General features: G+C 48.5%; 2 protein-coding genes across 3 annotated transcripts; one reads left to right on the plus strand and one right to left on the minus strand.

Moving 5' to 3' along the window:
* Window positions 1-1,744: 1,744 nt before the first annotated feature.
* LOC105891310 (amyloid beta A4 precursor protein-binding family B member 1-interacting protein-like) lies at window positions 1,745-12,429 on the minus strand. Of its 2 annotated transcripts, none has more exons than XM_031563300.2 (15): window positions 11,926-12,429; window positions 10,519-10,578; window positions 9,840-9,921; window positions 9,340-9,563; window positions 8,824-8,901; window positions 8,415-8,574; window positions 7,794-7,915; window positions 7,615-7,680; window positions 7,261-7,404; window positions 6,682-6,792; window positions 4,109-4,207; window positions 3,819-3,933; window positions 3,531-3,634; window positions 2,819-2,863; window positions 1,745-2,324 (listed from the first exon to the last, which is right to left on the minus strand). In XM_031563300.2, the coding sequence occupies exons 2-15, from the start codon at window positions 10,576-10,578 to the stop codon at window positions 2,208-2,210; spliced, it is 1,527 nt and encodes a 508-aa protein (XP_031419160.1). In that variant the 5' UTR covers window positions 11,926-12,429; the 3' UTR covers window positions 1,745-2,207. The 2 variants fall into 2 exon arrangements, with proteins under 2 accessions (XP_031419160.1, XP_031419159.1); XM_031563299.2 differs by having other exon boundaries at window positions 3,531-3,637; window positions 11,926-12,426.
* An 84-nt stretch (window positions 12,430-12,513) lies between these two features.
* Window positions 12,514-18,352, plus strand: si:ch211-252f13.5. Its single transcript, XM_031562788.2, has 4 exons — window positions 12,514-14,123; window positions 14,678-15,234; window positions 15,522-15,588; window positions 15,959-18,352. Exons 1-4 carry the CDS (start codon window positions 13,502-13,504, stop codon window positions 17,578-17,580), a joined length of 2,868 nt encoding a protein of 955 aa, XP_031418648.1. The 5' UTR covers window positions 12,514-13,501; the 3' UTR covers window positions 17,581-18,352.
* Window positions 18,353-19,645: the final 1,293 nt, after the last annotated feature.

Genomic DNA, 19,645 nt, shown 5'->3' on the forward strand with positions numbered 1-19,645 from the left:
GCAGGTGTGTGTGACCGCAGGTGTGTGTTTGACCTGCAGGTGTGTGTGACCGCAGGTGTGTGTGACTGCAGGTGTGTATGACTGCAGGTGTGTGTGACTGCAGGTGTGTGTGACTGCAGGTGTGTGACTGCAGTAGTGTACCACAGGTGTGTGTGACTGCAGGTGTGTGTGACTGCAGGTGTGTGTGACTGCGGGTGTGTGTGACTGCGGGTGTGTGTGACTGCGGGTGTGTGTGACTGCGGGTGTGTGTGACCGCAGGTGTGTGTGACCGCAGGTGTGTGTGACCGCAGGTGTGTGTGACCGCAGGTGTGTGTGACCGCAGGTGTGTGTGACCTGCAGGTGTGTGTGACCGCAGGTGTGTGTGACTGCAGGTGTGTGTGACTGCAAGTGTGTGTGACTGCGGGTGTGTGTGACTGCAGGTGTGTGTGACCGCAGGTGTGTGTGACCTGCAGGTGTGTGTGACCGCAGTAGTGTACCGCAGGTGTGTGTGACTGCAGTAGTGTACCGCAGGTGTCCCAGTCCAGACCGGGTTTAGGAAAGGAGGCCTCTGGAGACCATCTTGTCCCTGGGCCCGAGCAGGACACACAGCGGCCCCGCATACAGATACCCAAACCCAACACACACAGCGGCCCCGCATACAGATACCCAAACCCAACACACACAGCGGCCCCGCATACAGATACCCAAACCCAAACCCAACACACACAGCGGCCCCGCATACAGATACCCTAACCCAACACATACAGCGGGCCCTCACACAGATACCTCGGCTGTGAGCTTCACTTGTTCTTCACTGTTTTCTTTGGGTGCAGTGTACACAGACAGCTCCTACTGATGTGTGTTCACTCTAGTGATGTGTGTGTGTGTGTGTGTGTGTGTGTGTGTGTGTGTGTGTGTGTGTGTGTGTGTGTGTCAGTGTGGTGTTGAACATGACCATCAGACCACTTTGCTGTCTCTGAAAATGGCTGCCATAGGCCAGTAGGGCTTCATATTTTCTAAAATGGATGTCATGACTCAGAGATAGACCACTTTGTGCCATTCATATAGAGTGAAGAACCATGCCATCACATTTCATACCTGTTCCCTCGCTCTGCCCTTCCATGATGCGTGAAGGGCAGAGGAGGTCTAAGGACTTTAGCACATGCAGATGGCTTGGATGTACAAATGTGATGCAAGGACCAAGGAAAGTAATTGTTTTTTGACTTATGCATGTGTTAAATTAGGCCTTAAAAGTATCATAAATGTAATTTTTCTTTGATGTGCACTGATTATTCTGGAACACTCTTAGCCGTTCCTAATCATGTTTACGGCAAGGTGTTGCACATACCTCCTTTTCTTTTTCCTTTTTTTTTTTGTAAAGAGTAATGTTTCTTTTAAATCAGTCCTTAACATTTTGTAGACTTAATCTGTAATTGTATACTTTTGTGTGAGAAAAGAAGAAATCCTGACCAAGGATTTTAGTTTTTGTAATGTGTGTATGTGTGTGTGTGTGTCTCAAACTGCTGTTGATGGACGGACAGCCACATGCATTTTCAAATCGTATTTATTTATTTTTGTTAGGGATCTGTGAGGCTGCAACTCATGTGGAATTGTATGGGTGTTAATCACTGTGGTAAACATTTCAAGGCCTTGTTTTGAGTTGTTCGCAACATTACAAAAGATGTGGAAAGTGACGTTACTCTCTTCGTTACTTCAATTAATTTGTATATATTATATGTTTTCTCAATTAATGTACAGCCTTTTTTTATAATAAATAGCTCCCCAGTACATGCTGTTGACATTGTCTGTTTTGTTTAGTTTTTTTGGCTGGTGATAAGTTAGGATTGGGTGATCAACACTATCAGTGGCATCAGTGCTAGTACTCTAAGAATGCCCCCCAAAACTCAGGCGTGCAGTTGGGTTGATAAATGCTTGCTCTTACAACTAGGCAAATTGGAATTGTATCACTTAAACCTGGTTTGTCTCTAAAGGAGCAGATGTGCAGTGGTCCAAATCCAGAATCAATTCATACTATTGCAATCCCAGTTTTATCCACAGGGGCAGCACTGTGAAGTCATATGTCGTTTCTCTCCTCTAGATACGAAGCCATGTAGATCTGTGGAAACCACTTTCACCAGCAGGGGGCAGCAGCACTGCAGTTGGCAGTCGCTCTGATGTGCACTGTCATGATGGCTTATTCCCCCTTATGGCTGGTATTGGAGATGGATTTAGAGGTTGGATTTGGAACGCCGTCCTGGTGGCGAAGGAGGCACAAAGTCAGGTGGAGGCTCAACCAGGTCATCATCCAGGTCATTATCCAGCTGCTGATGAATGGGGCTGGGAGTCTGTTCAGGAAGATTGAACAACATTATTGGCCATATTTAATAAATGCTGGTTCTTTCAACAAAGAAGCTATTTTGCTATTTTGATTACTAGAGCACATTCATTTAAACATGCGCACAGACCCAAGCGCCTTCATAGGCGGACCATTTGGGTGCCTCATTTGGGTGTCTGAGTATGGCGTATCATGTATATTGTTTCAAAACGTAACCTGAATCTTGTTTTTTCAGCGCCTGGCAGGCACATCGAATTGAATCTCTGATTGACATCTTAACATTGACCACTGGGTTACTAAATTGACTGAACATTTAACTCAACATTTGTTAACACATGGTTAGGTAGATTATGCAGTTAGGCACATTTTCTCTATGCGGCAGTGAAAAAAACAATCCTGGATCATTCTTCAGCGCCTATGGTAACGTGCAACAAAAAGTGAAACACAAAAGTAGTATTTTGCAGCATAGTACACACTCATCGTTCACTTTTCACCGTTACACACCTCTCTCTGTGTGACGGCTTGCTGGTCGCCTGGTTGTCCTTGAACCTTGAAGCGCAAAAGGGGAATTAATCGATGAAGACGCCAAAACTAGTTTCCTAAATGTCCTAATACTATTTGAATCTTAGCTTGATTTATTCGCCATTTGGGATTATTCACCATGGATGGATATGGAATAGGCCAACACATGTGTTTCATGGACTTTCTCGCCGTTTATTAGTTGATAAGATCTTTTCTCCAACAGGACTTTAGGGAAATTCGGCTACCCATCCCCACTAATCTCTTCACTTAACTTTTCCACTATCTTTACATAGATAATTTCCCTAATATATTATGTAGCTTTCTTGCATGTTTTTTCCTAATAATGAATAGGCCCATATGCCTATATATGTTAAATATTGTGGCAATGAGTTGGAAATTGTTTGAACTTGAATTATGGCCCTATGTTTGTGTTTTGTAGAGAAAATTCAAACTGTATGATAGGTTATTCCAAATACACCGCCTGCTTCCTTCGTGACACCACACATCATGGTGTTTTGTGTTTCGTATTATTTGAGTAAAATATTCTGTGTAGAAAATATGTCACTATCTATCTTTACATTCTAATGGTCTCCTTCGTATTAAGTGCACAGCCGTGTCTGGTGTTCTGATACCCGTGTCTGGTGTTCTGATACCGTGTCTGGTGTTCTGATACCCGTGTCTGGTGTTCTGATACCCGTGTCTGGTGTTCTGATGCCTGTGTCTGGTCAGGTCCTGGGGGAATGGAGTCTCTCTGGGAAGAGGCAGGTGTCACTGCATGGTTTCCATTGGACTGTGCCGCTACTGGAAAACAACACAACACTTAACATTACAAAACAACACTTAACATTACATGCAGGTTACAATACTGCATCTGTCATTCTACATATCCACATGACTCTGAACAGGAGGTATAATGTGAGTGATAATGTGTGTGTGTGTGTGTGTTTGTGTGTGTGTAGATCTGTGTGTGTTTCACAGTCACCTTTGAGCACAGTGGTGCTGGGTGTGGTGAATCGTGTGAGCTGGCTGTTTCCTGGCGTGGAAACTGAAGCCCTCTGCAGTGCTGTCTGGTAGTTCCTGTACAGCTGCGGCCCATACTGCACGTAAGAGAGCCACAGACCGTCACAAGAGGCTTTTATTTTAGGCTTCATCGTCTATTATAGGCTGCACACACGCACTGTAGCGTGTTACCGCGGGCCTTTTGACAGTCTGACTGTCTGCTCACGGGGTGACGGAGGTCAGAGGTCAGGTCAGGTCAGAGATCAGGCTCACCTTGGCGATTCTGATGGAGGTCACCCAGAGACTCAGACTGCGCTCGTCGTCACAGCAGAGGATGCGGACGTACTCCGACTCCATTTGGATCTGAGGGTGCTGAGGAAACACAGGTCAAGGTCAGTCAAGGACGGCAGCAGCGGTGGGCAGAGCCAACTATTATTTTCCTATTTGCAGTAGACACAGGACACAGTATACACTGCAAAGTATTCTATAATTTAAAGGTCATTTGGGCATTTGGCATTTTTTGTCAGCTAGTATATCTTTCATTGCACGCATCTGTGAAATGTTGTTCAACTTTACATAAAATGAAATGTTTGGGTGTGGTGAAGCATGACACAATAACTCTCGGAGGGCATTAGATCATGAGTTTTTTTGCTTGTCTCTGCCAGAAATTATGTTGTCTGATAGGCCTCTGTTGCTCGTGAGTTCAGGAAGCAGCCTCTCCCGACTGGGAGAGTGTAATTCTCCTCATGGCCAGCAGGTGGCACACTAGTGGTGCGGAACAAGTGAGATGATCCATCTGCTGTGCACTGAGCTGCAGCACATACTCTGTTCAGACTCCCAGGTAGTCTGAACATCTGAAAGTTGTTTTGTAGTCTGTCTACCTGAATACAGGGTTCTTCAACAACATGACCATGGCCACCCTTCTGTGAACCTTGTTTACAGGTAAAAGTGACGTGTTTGACATCAACATAACCATGAATGAAAATACAAATGTAACATTGACTTTGTTGGTACAAGCGAACTGAACTGAGCATGTTTGAGACGGTTATGAAACGAATCTGAAATGAACCTTGCCCTGATCTGGTGTGTCTCTGCCCCAAGTGTGTGTCTCTGATGTGAGCTGCTATCAGTGGGGCTTCACTTCCTCTTTAAAGAGGTGAAAGTGAAAAGGCCTGTGCAGAGAGAGAGGGGCGAGCATAGGGTATGTTTTACCGGCGCTGTCACAGAAAAGCCCCTTACTGCAAGTAGAAGCAGCTGCTGCTCCTCCACCATCCCCTATGCCCTAGTAAATGAAAACCACAGTGTCCGATGTGTTCAAGTCGTCTGTTGGCCACACCAGCCTTTTACACACACTCTCACACACTCTCTCTCTCTCTCTCCCTCTCTCTCTCTCTCTTCCTCTCTCGCTCTTAACTGTTTTTACTATGATCTTTCTCTACCCCCTATTTTTCTTTCAGGGTGGCAACTTGCAGTAAAAATTCAAATAGGTTGAATTCAACTCCAGATGGCCCTTTGGCAGTTGAAAAAAGCCAGATTGGCTGAAGGGCTGGAGGTAGTCGTTGAACCTCTGAGCGAGGAGTGCTTTAATGGGATCAAGAGAACGTGTTATTTTCATCATTTTATTTAAGTAGCACTTTTGCACTAGAAAAGGGGAAACATCAGTGTGACTATTTAATTGCGGGGACAGACACTAAATTGTCTCTGATGTAGAGTTTCACAACCTTTGCACATAACCTCTGTTCCTCTAACTTCCAACCTCAGCATATGCCCAAAAACACCCTACATGCCTTGCACTCTTGTGACTTGTCCTAGTTTGTGCCGTCTGCGCGTCCCGCTGAAGCCCTGGTGTAAACCGTGTACGAAGCTCAGAGCTGAGGGGGAGCTGAGGTACTGGGCAGTGTTGTGTGCAGGTTGAGGTACTGGGCGGTGTGCAGGCTCACCTTGAGGACGAAGCTGAGGTACTGGGCGGTGTTGTGGCGGTGTTGTGCGGTGTTGTGGCGGTGTTGTGGCGGTGTTGTGGCGGTGTTGTGCGGTGTTGTGCGCAGGCTCACCTTGAGGACGAAGCTGAGGTACTGGGCGGTGTTGTGGCGGTGTTGTGGCGGTGTTGTGCGGTGTTGTGGCGGTGTTGTGCGGTGTTGTGGCGGTGTTGTGGCGGTGTTGTGTGCAGGCTCACCTTGAGGACGAAGCTGAGGTACTGGGCGGTGTTGTGGCGGTGTTGTGGCGGTGTTGTGGCGGTGTTGTGCGCAGGCTCACCTTGAGGACGAAGCTGAGGTACTGGGCGGTGTTGTGGCGGTGTTGTGCGGTGTTGTGGCGGTGTTGTGTGCAGGCTCACCTTGAGGACGAAGCTGAGGTACTGGGCGGTGTTGTGGCGGTGTTGTGGCGGTGTTGTGCGGTGTTGTGGCGGTGTTGTGCGCAGGCTCACCTTGAGGACGAAGCTGAGGTACTGGGCGGTGTTGTGGCGGTGTTGTGGCGGTGTTGTGGCGGTGTTGTGCGGTGTTGTGGCGGTGTTGTGGCGGTGTTGTGTGCAGGCTCACCTTGAGGACGAAGCTGAGGTACTGGGCGGTGTTGTGGCGGTGTTGTGCGGTGTTGTGGCGGTGTTGTGGCGGTGTTGTGCGGTGTTGTGGCGGTGTTGTGGCGGTGTTGTGCGGTGTTGTGGCGGTGTTGTGGCGGTGTTGTGCGGTGTTGTGGCGGTGTTGTGGCGGTGTTGTGCGGTGTTGTGGCGGTGTTGTGCGGTGTTGTGGCGGTGTTGTGGCGTGTTGTGCGGTGTTGGGGCGGTGTTGTGGCGGTGTTGTGCGGTGTTGTGCGGTGTTGTGGCGGTGTTGTGGCGGTGTTGTGTGCAGGCTCACCTTGAGGACGAAGCAGAAGTCAGTGGGGGCTCTGTACTTGTGTTTGTACTCCTGGCTGTGGTACACGTTCACATGCTCCAACTGAATGAAGCACGCCAGGTCACTGGATAACTGCCAAAGGAATTCACATATATCGTTTGTACACTCTGGGGATCGACTGAGAAGACATCTTATGCTAACAACCCCCCCCCCCCCTCCCTCCCCAGTGCACACTCTAAGAGCATATTTTCCCTCAAAGATTTACAGCACTTGAGACATGTCCTCTACCCCACTTGCTATTGGATTTCATGGTTCAGTTGTATTCTCAGGCCACAGCAATCCTGACCCAGGTGGTGATAAATAGTCTGCGTCATTGAATTATCTTCAGCATGCGATGAAATCCACACACACAAACACAAACACAAACACACACACACACAATCCTATCATTTCTGTCCAAGATTCCCTGTTTTGAAAAGTCCTATTTAAATGCCCGGCATGTGGTGTGTGTGAGTTCATAACAGATTCTACATGGGCAGTGTAATGTCAGCTGGACACAATAGCACTCAGCACTCAGTCTTAACTGGGGTTGTTTCTGACCTTAGTCTTTCCTTTTTGCACATAATAGATCCCAGAGGCTCGCAGTATGAAGTAACGCCGTTTCCAAGTCTTCTTCACACTCTCTTTGAGGAATAACGCGCCCTCCAGGTCTGGAACACTGGCCGAGGGGCCCTCAAAGCTCTCCTGCGGGTGGAGGATCAGTCGAGTAGAGACGGGATTATGCCGCGTTAAGAGTCGTGCGTTACACATCAAACATGAACTACAAACACTCCTCCTTCCAAAATGTAACGACTTCCTACTGATGCCTTTTCAGATGTAAAAAACATTTGCAGTCAAATTCAAGGTGACAGACCCTCTGTTTATTTTTTTTTAGCTGCACTCAGTTTTACTCACCTTTATTAGAAATCCCTTGTCCTTTTCACTCATTTTACTCCCGTCCTTTTTCCAGAGGTAAAACATCTGTTGACAAGAGACCCTCAGTGTGATGAAATCAGGTTTAGCCTGTTATACTGCGCATGTGTGACCTCATTATCCATTCTGTCTGTGTCATTCTCTCTCCCACTGACACTCACCTGAGGCTCCCTGAAGACGGCATATTTGTCCGACCTCCTCAGGAAGAGCAGCTGGTTCTCTGTGTCTCGGCTCCATGTGGACAAATGCTCCACAAGGCATTCGTGATCCTCGAATGCTCTCTCTGTAACAAAAAAAACAAAACAGAAAAGAAGTTTTATTTCTGTACTAAATTATCGTTTCATGAGAATTGTTTGTTGTTTCATTGTTCAGTTCAGTCTCACGGCCTTTGATCAGAAACTATTTGTGTCTTACTGTTACGACCCCCTGTGCCCCTGCGTACCCTGCCTGCAGTCCCTATACTGGCCATATGGAGGCAGCAGGCTGTGGACCTGCAACGGAGCATAATAAGCGGTGATTATCCACACCTGGCGCCAGGTGTGGATATAAAAGCACTGCTACGCCTGATGGGAGACCCCTTCTCAGCTTCCGCTACTCTCACACACACTTTTGACAAATCTCCTACTCACGTACATACCCACTTCATGCATCTTTGGAAACCCCTAGACTTTCTCCTTTGCATCAAACTTTGTAGTAAATAAATAGTCATATGTTACAATCCGTCACGTCGTCTGTCTCTACCGTTTTATGTTGCGACCCCACGAGCCGGTCGTAACACTTACCAATCTGGAGGTGTGGGTTGGTCTCACACAGGCTCCAGTCCACGCTGCAGTCACAGTGAGTCTTCTCAAACAGGTTGTCCAGCACGTCGCGCGCCGTCTGTCTCTCGTCCACCATCAGAGCCTTGGAGCTGCCATCACTCAGCAGAACCTTAATGATCAGCTTCATGCAGATCCAAATCCCCCCCACCCCCCCCCAAAAAAACTGAAAATCATGTTTTTGTTTACTGTCTGGGTACAAATGACTATTTAATAATGATCAAGTGCACATGGGTAACGTTGAAGATATAACTGTTCACATACAGCAGTAACATTCAGAGTGAGGCCTGCACTGGCTCCAAACGAACAGACCCCTGAGATGTTTGTTTGGAAACAAAGAGAGAGAGAGAGAGAGAGAGGTAATTTGAGATACCTTTTTCATCTTGGCTTCGTTCAGCTTCTCCAAAGCCAATTTTATTTTTTCTGCCTTTGTCTGTGCTGTAGCTTCAATCTGGAAAGTATAACACATGTATTTGTTTAAATCAATCCATAGCATGTACATGTAACAGGAATTAATTAGTGGGACTTGTTGAAAAGTCTGTAAAACGAATGTATTCAAACTGAGGAATAACTGCGGGAGATCTGAATTTGTTTTGAGCAAATAGTGCATCTATTACTGATGTAGATTTTGTGATATTCCATCATTGGCATGCAAAGTGGAAAAAGTAGTGCAGTTAAACCATTTGCAACAGCCTCCCTGACATTAATGTTTTATATGGATTATATATCAAAACAATGCAAAGGGCTTCACGTAACATGTTACTGACACTTTATGGAAAGCTGCTTCAATAATAACATTCATTTTCTACCGTCTCCTCATCATCATCATCATCCGGTTCATTTAGTGTAGTTACTGTTTTTGTAAGTACGACCTCAGTGTGGTTATCACCTGTGACAGTGCAGATGTAGGTACTTGAAGAGAGAGTTGTGACGAGGGGCCCTCCAGGGCCAGGTGGGGTGGAGCGGAGGTGTGCCCCCCCGGGGGAGCGGGGGTGTGGGCAGGCTGTGGGGAGACACTCCTCAGAGTGAGCCTCTCCTCCGCCAGAGAGAGGTCTGCAACCAGGCCGGCCACCAGGATGTCCAGGTCACACTCCTCCAGCTCGTGCAGAGACTCTGCGAGTGAGGAAGGCAGATCAGAGCATCTCACAGCAGAACTTCATTCTCTTCATTCAGTCTCTATACAAGACCTGTCAAACGCCTTTGGAGAACCTTTGGAGAACCTTGAGACAGCAGCTATTGCAAAACATTCCAAAATTCCAACCTATGATTAGAACTTCATTCGGAGGAAACTCACAGCTCTTTAGGGCTGTGATGGGTCGCCCCGGTACCAAGGTCTCTAAAACAGTCAGCTGCATCCATTGCGTTATGAGCGATCACATTGCAACTCACCATTCAGGTTGTTAAAGCACATGGAGCTGATGGCTTCTGCGTCAGAGCTGCTCTGACATGGAGCTGTCTCTGCTTCAAAACTCTGTTGAGAAAACATGGTTAGTGATGGAGTGCATGGATACTCAATGAGTGCTGTTCATTTTCTGCCCAGTAGAAACTTAATGGGGCATTTTACTTTAAGTGAGATGGTCTTGGGCGATGACGGCAAATTCTTCGCCTTGTGCAGAGTTCTTAGAAGACCTGAACACAAGCTTTATGCTTCTCTGTGTCGTGTTTTGTGGAGGGGGGGGGGGGCTATGATCGCATAGCTGGTCACAATTCCTACAGTCAAAGCAAACAACTCCAGTATTTCCTGGGCTAATTTAAGCCCAGAAGAAACCCAGTATCCCTGCCCCAGTGGAGGTGGACACTAGCTCCCTATAATAGAAAGCAGATAGGCACCGAGATCTCAGAACATGTGTCTGTGTTTACCGCATGCTAATGCAGCCAAAAGGGGGTGGTTTGGGCTCGGACAATCAGATGGTAGTGGGTTTGGCCTGAAGGATGCACTGAGCTCTTAGATCACCGATCCAGCTCTGGTTTTCAGCACATGGTGAGCCCGTTCTGAAGGCTCAAGACGGTAATGCGTGTGTCTGTGCCGTCCTGTGCGTGACGTGCGTGACGTGACTGGGTGTTTCACCTGTGAGAGGAGGTCCATCTCATCCATCAGCTCACTGAACAGGGTGTTGATTTCAGTCATCTACAAAACAAGAGCAAAGTGAACGCAGAGGGGTTAACGGGATGTCACACGTACAGGCAACGTTATGGTGTGAGGAGAAAAAAGGAAGCCAAATCAACTTTTTTGAAAAGATGCATCACGCAGATATACAAGACCTGTAAAACGTCCTTTGGAGAACATTGAGACAGCAGCTGTTTCAAAAGCTTCCAAAATTCCCACTTATGATTAGATAGCATTTCTAGTATGTGGGCTTATCAGTAAATTTGACACATTTTCACCACTTTAAAGTCAAGGCTCTGATATATTACCCTGCATGGTTTATTGCCCTAATGACTCCATCGTCTCAGTTTGTTGTTTGATCATCGCCAAAAGCCTGTTAGATTTTCCTCATGCAGCACAGTGTACAGACTGCCATTATGCTGTAATGAGGTTGAGGGGGGGGGAGGGCGAGTGGGAGCATTGCTTCCATATGAAAGTGAAAATGGGGGATGCAAACACTGGTTCAGTTTCTCCTTTCAATTAGGCAGTCAGAGCACACCCTTTGTGTTCTCTCTGGAGGGCCGATCCGCCCACACGCGCAGACACTTCTACATCAAGGAGACAAATCACCCCTTACGTGATGCACAAACAACTCAATGTCACTGAGAGCATAGATTTTTTTTCACTACTCTTCATTTTGGACCCCATCCATTGTCACAGCACCTTAAAAGCAACTAAGAAATCTTTCCTAAAAAATACAGACGATCTATGAACTTTGAAGTGGCTCTTGCTTTGGCTGCGACATCTTGATTTACAGTTTCCCAGTCAGATAGCTACACCATGTTCAGGCGTTGCTGCGGTAGTTACGGTTCTTTTTTTCCCAGTGCTTTTACACAATCAGAGGATCACAGTCATCAGAGCCATGCAGGGCTGCCAGAGTTGATTGCTGAGCTGTGAGATATGTGATTCCCCAGCAGCTACGCCAGCAGCTACGCCAGCAGCAGCAGCAGCAGCAGCAGCAGCAACAGGGCTGAAGAGGTGTCAGTCACGGCTACATGTGGCGGCCTGCTTGTGGTGGCTGAGTCAGCGGCTAGTTGTTTGTGCTAAAAGAGTGTCTGGCTGCTAAAACAAACATGTGCATCTAAATGAGGGCCTCCCCGCCCCAACCCAACCCAAGAGATTAACCCTTCACTCAGGTTTTTCTGCTCCCATATTTAACTTAAAAAAACATAATCCACTTGTGCGACACCGAACAATGATCCTCACGGCTGAAAGAGCCCTCATTCTTTTATGAGGTGCCCCTTGAAATGGTGGTTGAGACCTTTTGACTTAGATAAAGGGGTTGTAGAAAAATGTTGACCTTGTAAAAATAATTCCAGAGGCACTCACCTTGTCTGTGGTGTGTAGCCCTCTCTCTCCACTAGAAGAGCCCTTCAGTGCTCCACCTGCTGAATGGGACAGGACCCTGGCTGGAGCCACTTGTTTGATGCAGCGTGTGTGTACTCTCAGCGCTGAATGGTAGACTGATGTAGGGCTTCAATGCTTCCTGGTTTCACATAAAGGAAGTCTGTATACAAGAATGGTTTACTCATGCTTCTCACCATAGGGGTGCACATCCCTTTTAGCCTCAGTCTCAATGCAACTTAAATGCCAAAATAAATGTGTACCTGAATTGTGGCTTTGAACAGATGATTGTATAAACGTAGTTAATGGGTACACACATCTGGAGGGGACAAGAAAGTTATTTGTATATGTATACTCCTTCATGAAGTACAGAAAAGGGCACTCAAGTAGTCTGTATGTAGGGCTACTACAGACGAGGTGATTGGATGATCAGATCGGCCGAGGACCAGGGGAAGGTATATGAGACTGGAAACTCAATGACTGGATTTGTCATGAATGTCATAAAGTAGAATGAAGAATGGTATGTGGCTCTATTGCTGTTCCCACTTATGTTGAAATCAAAGCCATATGCAACCGAAGAGATTTATGACAAACGACCGGTGATAAGTCTGCATGTCAGACTGGGTTGGGTTGGGAGTCTTGTTTTGTTTATTTCATGACTGTATTTTCAAATCCACCCGAGTTAGGCCCTACTTGATTTATAATTAACAGTGAGATCTCACTGTGAGGTATAATTGGTACTAATGGTAATGTGTATTACTGCCATTTAAGTAACAGTTGTTACACTCATCACAATCCTCTGTGGTACATTGGTGAAATTAGGGTGCACTTTTTTAGCAGTAATATTTTTACTTCAAAATACCCTTGTCACATGAGCAAAATAGTGTACTGGTTGGGTAGAAAACACTGCATCATGGCGATTTTCAAGACTTCTCGTCACTAACGCACCCACAATGCACACAAAATCCTGCTTCTGTGCTGGGCCATGGTACTTCGTATAGGCTTGCCTGACTGTCTGGAGTGCTCAAGTGTACAAAACGAATAGCCTTGATCTATCGCATTGCTGTGCTTGCCGTCACACATTTTTAGATTCTCTTTCAAAGTAATCTTAATATGCCAGATCCTGACTGAGATTGCTAATGGGTTCTGGAATCCTGTATTTGAGCGATACAGCACTCCTATGTCCAGAGGGAACCTATGGGTTAACTGAAAACTGAAGCAAACCTGGTGCCAATTATGTGTCTGGAATACTACATATAGACAGGGCGGATAAGTTAAATCGAGAAGTCTAACCCTAACTGGAAGGAAATGCGTAATAGTTTTGATGTGTTACGACATGCTAACTCAATGCATATTAAAACGAGATGTTAAATGAGTAGGCAACGTGTTGTACCCTGTTGCGTGTGCGTGGCATGTGGATTCAGGTAGACTGTTCAACTTGTTGACGGCACGTTGTTGAAGAGGCAACTCACGTAGCGGTATTCAGAATGTTCCCACATTGAGGAGATTTTGAAAGCGACAAAGATAACGGAGTATATTTTCTTTTTTAACTTGACCTAAGATGGCTGGTTCTGTTCTTTTATTTGTGCTTTTTCTTAATGGATGTATTTGCGTTTTCTGCGGGACTGCAGAAAAGTGCAGAGGAGCACAGTGCTTAGGCGCGCACGACACACAATGCACGGGCGCGCAATGCTTAGGGCGCACAAGTACAAGTTCAAGTCAAGTTGCTGCCGCAACGCGTGGTATCCCGGTACAAAGTAGGCATCAGAATGGCTATAATGATCCTGCATCAAGAGGTCAGTCGGTCCCGTATACTATATACCCCCCACAGAATGGGAGAGAGAGCTCTCCACGGCAAAACCCGAGGAGTATAACTGCCGAGGTGTATAATCCAGAATGTACTGGACCGGACTGTGCAACTCATAAACTAATTTCTCGAAATGACACTCAAGAATGCAAAGGAATCGGATGTAAATTGCCGCTTCGAATTCGTTCAAAGCCAAAACCACAATCATGTGTTGGGGAACAGTGCTCAGCTACAGCCGGCTCCAGTGGCGGAAGACCTCGGTCCACTGTGGTGCATTTGCCGGACAGAGCCGCTCAATTCTTGGGGGAATTTTCAGATTTCGCCTCAGACCTCGGATCTTCGCTTGGAATTCAGTTGACATGTGACGTCAAAGCAGGTAATTAAAGAAATCACGATATTGAACAACGTTTCATTATGTTTCATACCACGTGTGTGTGTAAATGTATGTATTTGTTTGTATATTAAATTCATATATTGAAATTACAGTGCATTATAACATCAGAAATACAATGCACATATTCCTGCAGTGGAGTTTAATTAATGAAATGTGTCTGTTGCTTCAGTACTCATATTATGAAATTGAGTTTATATTGACTGACTCTCTTTCATCACATACCACAGTATCAGGGCCTGAATAGAAAAACAAAAAGATACTGCCATAGCTTGCTGCATAAACACATCCGTCTGTAGTGCTTAAGTGATTGAGAGCTTTTTCATCAGCGACAGACTTTACCAGAACAGTAAATCTATCAACAGTCTGTGTACATTCTTCTCTTACACTCCACCCCCAAACACACACACGCACACACACACACACACACACACACACACACACACACACACACACACACACACACACACACACACAGCCCCTTTATGACACATTCAACCCTAACCCAACCCCTGCCTCTTCTTCCTTCCTCTGAACAGGCTCCAACGAGGTCCCGTCGGAGGACGCGCTGGTGCTGCAGCTGCACCTGGCGAAGGGTCAGGAGCGCCTGGTGGAGGAGCTGCGGGCGCAGCAGGCGCAGGTGTCCGACCTCCAGAGCCGTCTGGCGGAGCAGCAGAGCGTCCTGCTGGCACAGCAGCAGGAGGTGGTGGAGCAGCAGCACCGCACGCAGGCGCTGCTGGAGCAGCTCACGGCCCAGTTCAGCCTCCTGCAGGACTCGGCCAACCAGCTCGCCCTGCACAGCGGGCACAGCGGGCACAGCGGGCACAGGGGGTCGGGGGCCGCCCGCGTGGACACTCTGGGCGGGGGTCAGACGCTGGAGCGGGCCCGGGGGGAGTCCTACGCGGCCCATAAGGTGGACATGGAGGCCAGCGTGATGGAGGTGGGGCACCAGCCGCTGCTGGGCTGCGCGGCGTGTGGCACGGACGAGTACTGTGACTTCAGCGGGGAACGGCCGCGCTGCCAGAGGTGCACCGTGTGCCCGCCGGGCTTCTTCCTGGTGGCCCAGTGCTCCACGCACTCAGACCAGATATGCCAGGTACATCATGTTATTCAGTTCAATTCAATTCAATTCAATTTTATTTATATAGCGCCATAACAATACAATTGTCTCTAGGCACTTTACAGAGCCCAGAGCCTGAACCCCCTTAGTGCAAGCAAAATGGCAACACGGCATGTTATGAAGCATTTCCTTTCAGATACAGCTTGCAGTTGACTCAAAAAGGTCTATTTGGATGTTGTGTCTCCAGTGTGTATAGTGTGTTTACGAGTATATGTATGTATATGGTTGTGGTTCTTTTATGGTTATGTTCTTCGTTTATACAGGATAGAGATGAATGCCTGGAAATAACAAACCTTTGTGGAGAGCAGAACCAGTGTTTCAACACTCCAGGTAAACTACATTCTAATGCACTATGCTGAGGTCATGTGACCCTACTGACAGAGAAGGGCATGTAATGACAGGGGCATATCTTTCTCAGAATTTGAATATCTATCCCTGAGTGTGTTATTTATGGGTGTGGATTGGAATTTCAGCCTATTTGGCTCTGTTCACTGGTAAAATAGCAGGACTTCTATCTGATCTACAACCTGTCAAACTGACATAAAATCTGGTCTGGTCGGTAGAATCATGACTGGGGCCTGTGTGAACAGCCAGCTGATCCTGTGCTCTCACTCTCTCTCTCTCTCTCTCTCTCTGTCTCTCTCTCTGTCTCTCTCTCTCTCTATATCTATTTCTCCCTCTCTCTCTCTGTGCCACCCAGGTGGGTTCAGGTGCCAGGGCATTTCAGAGCGTGAGGGCGCTGCTGGCCACTGTGGCCATGCCTACTACTACAGCACCCACCTGCAGGAGTGCCAGGCCTGCTCCGACTGCGACCACACCCCCGTGGCCACGCCCTGCTCGTCTCTGCGTGACACCGTTTGCTCCACCCCCTCGGAGGGCGCCGGTCAGCTCTCGCTGTCCTGGGCCGGCGACGTTGTCCTGCCCCCTTCCGAAGCCCCGCACGGCCATGCCTTTCCCAGCATGCAGCTGAAGATCCAAGCGAAGGCCGACGGCTGTGAGAGCGAGCTGCTGACGTGCGCCGGCGGGCAGCTGGGGATGCGGCAGCACGGCCTGGTGTGGGCCGACTACAACCTGGCCCTGAGGCACGGCTGCCGCAGCTTCGTGCAGGCCTGCCTGCGCCTGAACACCAGCGGGGGGGCTGCAGGGGAGGGGGCTGCAGGGGAGGGGGCTGCAGGGGAGGGGGGGCACCAGGACGAGGGGCGCGACCTGAGCGGGGTGCGTGTGGAGCAACGCGAGGGCAAGGCCCTGCAAAGCGCCAGCGTGAGCGCGGCGAGCGCCGTGGAGGCCGGCCAGGCGCTGGTCCTGCAGCTGCGCAGTGCCAGCCACCACTGCAGTGCCGACGGCAGCGAGCGGCTGCACCTCCACGCTGGCGCCGGCGCGCCGCTCAGCCTGCTCTGGCTGTCGCACGACACCGGCGCCGTGGCCATGAGCGCGCAGGCCGTGGCCTCGGCCCACTACCACACCAACTACAGGCCCACCTTCCGCACCACGTCCGTGTCCGACCCGTACGTGGTGGCGCTGACGCACGACGAGAGGGGCGTGCGCTTCGCCGAGAGCGGCTCGCTGCGGTTCGTGCTCCAGCAGGCGGTGTACTCCATGGGGCAGACGTGCGTGAGCGAGGGCTTCACCCTCCTGGCGTACATCATCCGCAACAGCTCCAGCATGGAGCTGGCGCGCGCCTACCACCACGGCGTGCACTACCGCGACACCTCCGTCTCGCTGTCGGCGGCGGCGACCGTCCACGCCGGCGACGCGCTCACCTTCGAGATCCTGGCGCCGGCGCAGTGCAACGTGCGCTACTTCGGCGACGACTCGGGCATCAGCATGCTCAGCCTGCTGTGGGTGCCGCGCGCCAGCTCGGCCTCGCTGGCCGCCTCCGTCTCCTCCAAAAGCCTGCCGTCCGGCGCCGTGCGCAACAGAGCCCTCTACTTCCACCAGACCTCCGCCCGCGCCGAGCAGCTGGAGATCAGCGGAGCCCGGGACGCTCACCCGCAGCGGGACCTGCTCTTCCGGAAGGCCGGCTCGGCCAGCGTGGCCCTGGAGCTGCGGCTCATCCACTCCTGCAGCATGCTGCGCCTCACGCTGCACCGGCGGGCGCAGACGGAGAGTCCGGCGGGCGCTAAGAGCGAGCCCCTGGCCCAGCAGGTGGGCGGGCAGATGCCCGAGGGCAGCCAGTGGGCCAGCGTGGCGTTGCGGGCTTCGTTCCAGGTGCGTAACGGCACGGCGGTGTTTGTGACGGTGGACTGTGTGCGCGGCCGTATCAATCAGATTGCCCATGAGTCAGGCAGCAGTAGCCTGTCCATACTGTGGGTGGCTGCCTAGGTGGAGGCTCCTGACGCTCTCTCCCCCGGCTCACCATGGCTATGACACACGCATCTGTACCGGCATTCTTTCACTTATAGTCAAAACCTAAAGGCGGTGTGTTATTGCAAAATGTTTTCAAAATGTATATTTTTTTCTGTGATTTTGTACTCTTGTTGTCCTTTTTGCTCCATTGGGGTTACTAATGACATAAAAGACAGTTATTATGTAAGTGTGATGGCCATACATGAAACATTTACATGTTCTGGCTTTTGTGGGGTTTATTTATTTACATTAAAGGCTTAACAATTCCAGCTAGTATTCCCAACAGGATTGTGACAATCAGGAAAACAGTGCTGCCTTAACTGCTGCTTTATATATGCTGCTTGTATGTCTGATTGCATGGGATGTTTACTCCAAATATGGTTTGTATTTATGCCATACATATACATTACACTACAATCTGCACTTAGATATTTAATCCAGTAACTGAAAATCAGAGCATTCTTGACAAATCAATGCATTCTTGACAAATCAGTGCATTCCTGACAAATCAGTGCATTTTTGACTGACTAGTCAACAGTTTTGTTGTTTGCATTTGGAAATGGCGATGTGGAATGTTGTTTGGCAGGGCTTGTTAAGACTGCAGGGAGCAGATGTTTTGGGTTAGACGCCATTTTCTAATTCTATCAGCCTCTGCATACCAAATGTAATTACCCCTTCTGGAGGGCCTAATCCCGCCACAGACAGTGAAATGTGTAAAAAACCTGTTGTGTCAGCGTCTCTTGTTTTCAAATAAAGATGGCTAATCACATTTAATTTAATCACGGCTGCTGTGAGAATGTTTTGATTTGATCAGTGAAGCTTATTCTTCTCCCTGTGCAACTGATAGATAGATAGACAGATAGATATATAGATGTATTTATTTATCCCCAAAGGGACATTTCAGTGTTGCAGTAAATCACATAGATCACACATAACTTACAAAAACACGCACAATGAGGTAGGTAAAAAGACAGAACACAGAATATATATACAGTATATATATATATTATTATAAATATATACAATTCCTGCTATACAAGATACAATAAATACAATTAAAAGTATTTAACTTGAAGACAAGATATTGCTATAAATGTGTAAATTAAATGTAAAATGTGCATTGCCACTCAGAGGAGTCTCCTCTCGGTGGGTTGTGTAGGGTATGTGTAGTGTTGTCCATTATGTTGAGCAGCTTGTGCAACATCCTTGTCTCCACATCCAACTCTAGGGGCTTCAGAGCCCTCCCTAGCACAGAGCAGTCCCCAGCACAGAGCAGTTCCCAACACAGAGCAGTCCCCAGCACAGAGCCCTCCCCAACACAGAGACCTCCCCAGCACAGAGCAGTCCCCAGCACAGATCCCTCCCCAACACAGAGCCATCAGTCCCCAGCACAGAGACCTCCCCAGCACAGAGCAGTCCCCAGCACAGAGCCCTCCCCAGCACAGAGCCCTCCCCAGCACAGAGCAGTCCCCAGCACAGAGCCAGCCTTCTTCATCAGCTTGTTCAGTTTCTTAAGTCACTGGCTCTGATGCGGCTCAACAGATGGCTGCAAAGCAAATTGCACTTGCCACAACAGACTGGTAGAAGATATTCAACATCCCTCCATCACCACCACCACCACCTCCACCTCTTCTCCCAGGACGGGTCCTCCTGAAACCCACAATCATCTCCTTTGTCTCGGTCACGTTTAAGAGAAGGTGGTTGTTCCCACACCGTACCACGGTGATCCACCCTGTACTCAGTCCCCTGTCCACCACTGAAGCACCCCACAACTGCAAAGTCATCTGAAAATCTCAAGCTGTCCCAGAAGTCGGGTGATATACAGGGTGAGAAGGAGAGGTGATAGTCCAGTCCCCTGTGGTGCTCCTAAGCTGCTAACCACCTTGTTTGAATTTGCACTGCCTCTCATCTGCCAATCAAAAAGTGAATCGAAGTAATCAAATGTAATTAGTCATATTACTTTGATGAAGTAATTCAAATTGTTACATTACTTATTACATTTGTAACAGGGTATCTGTCACCTATTACATTTCAAAAGAAA

Source organism: Clupea harengus, chromosome 25 (assembly GCF_900700415.2).
Source record: "Clupea harengus chromosome 25, Ch_v2.0.2, whole genome shotgun sequence".
NCBI lineage: Eukaryota > Metazoa > Chordata > Actinopteri > Clupeiformes > Clupeidae > Clupea > Clupea harengus.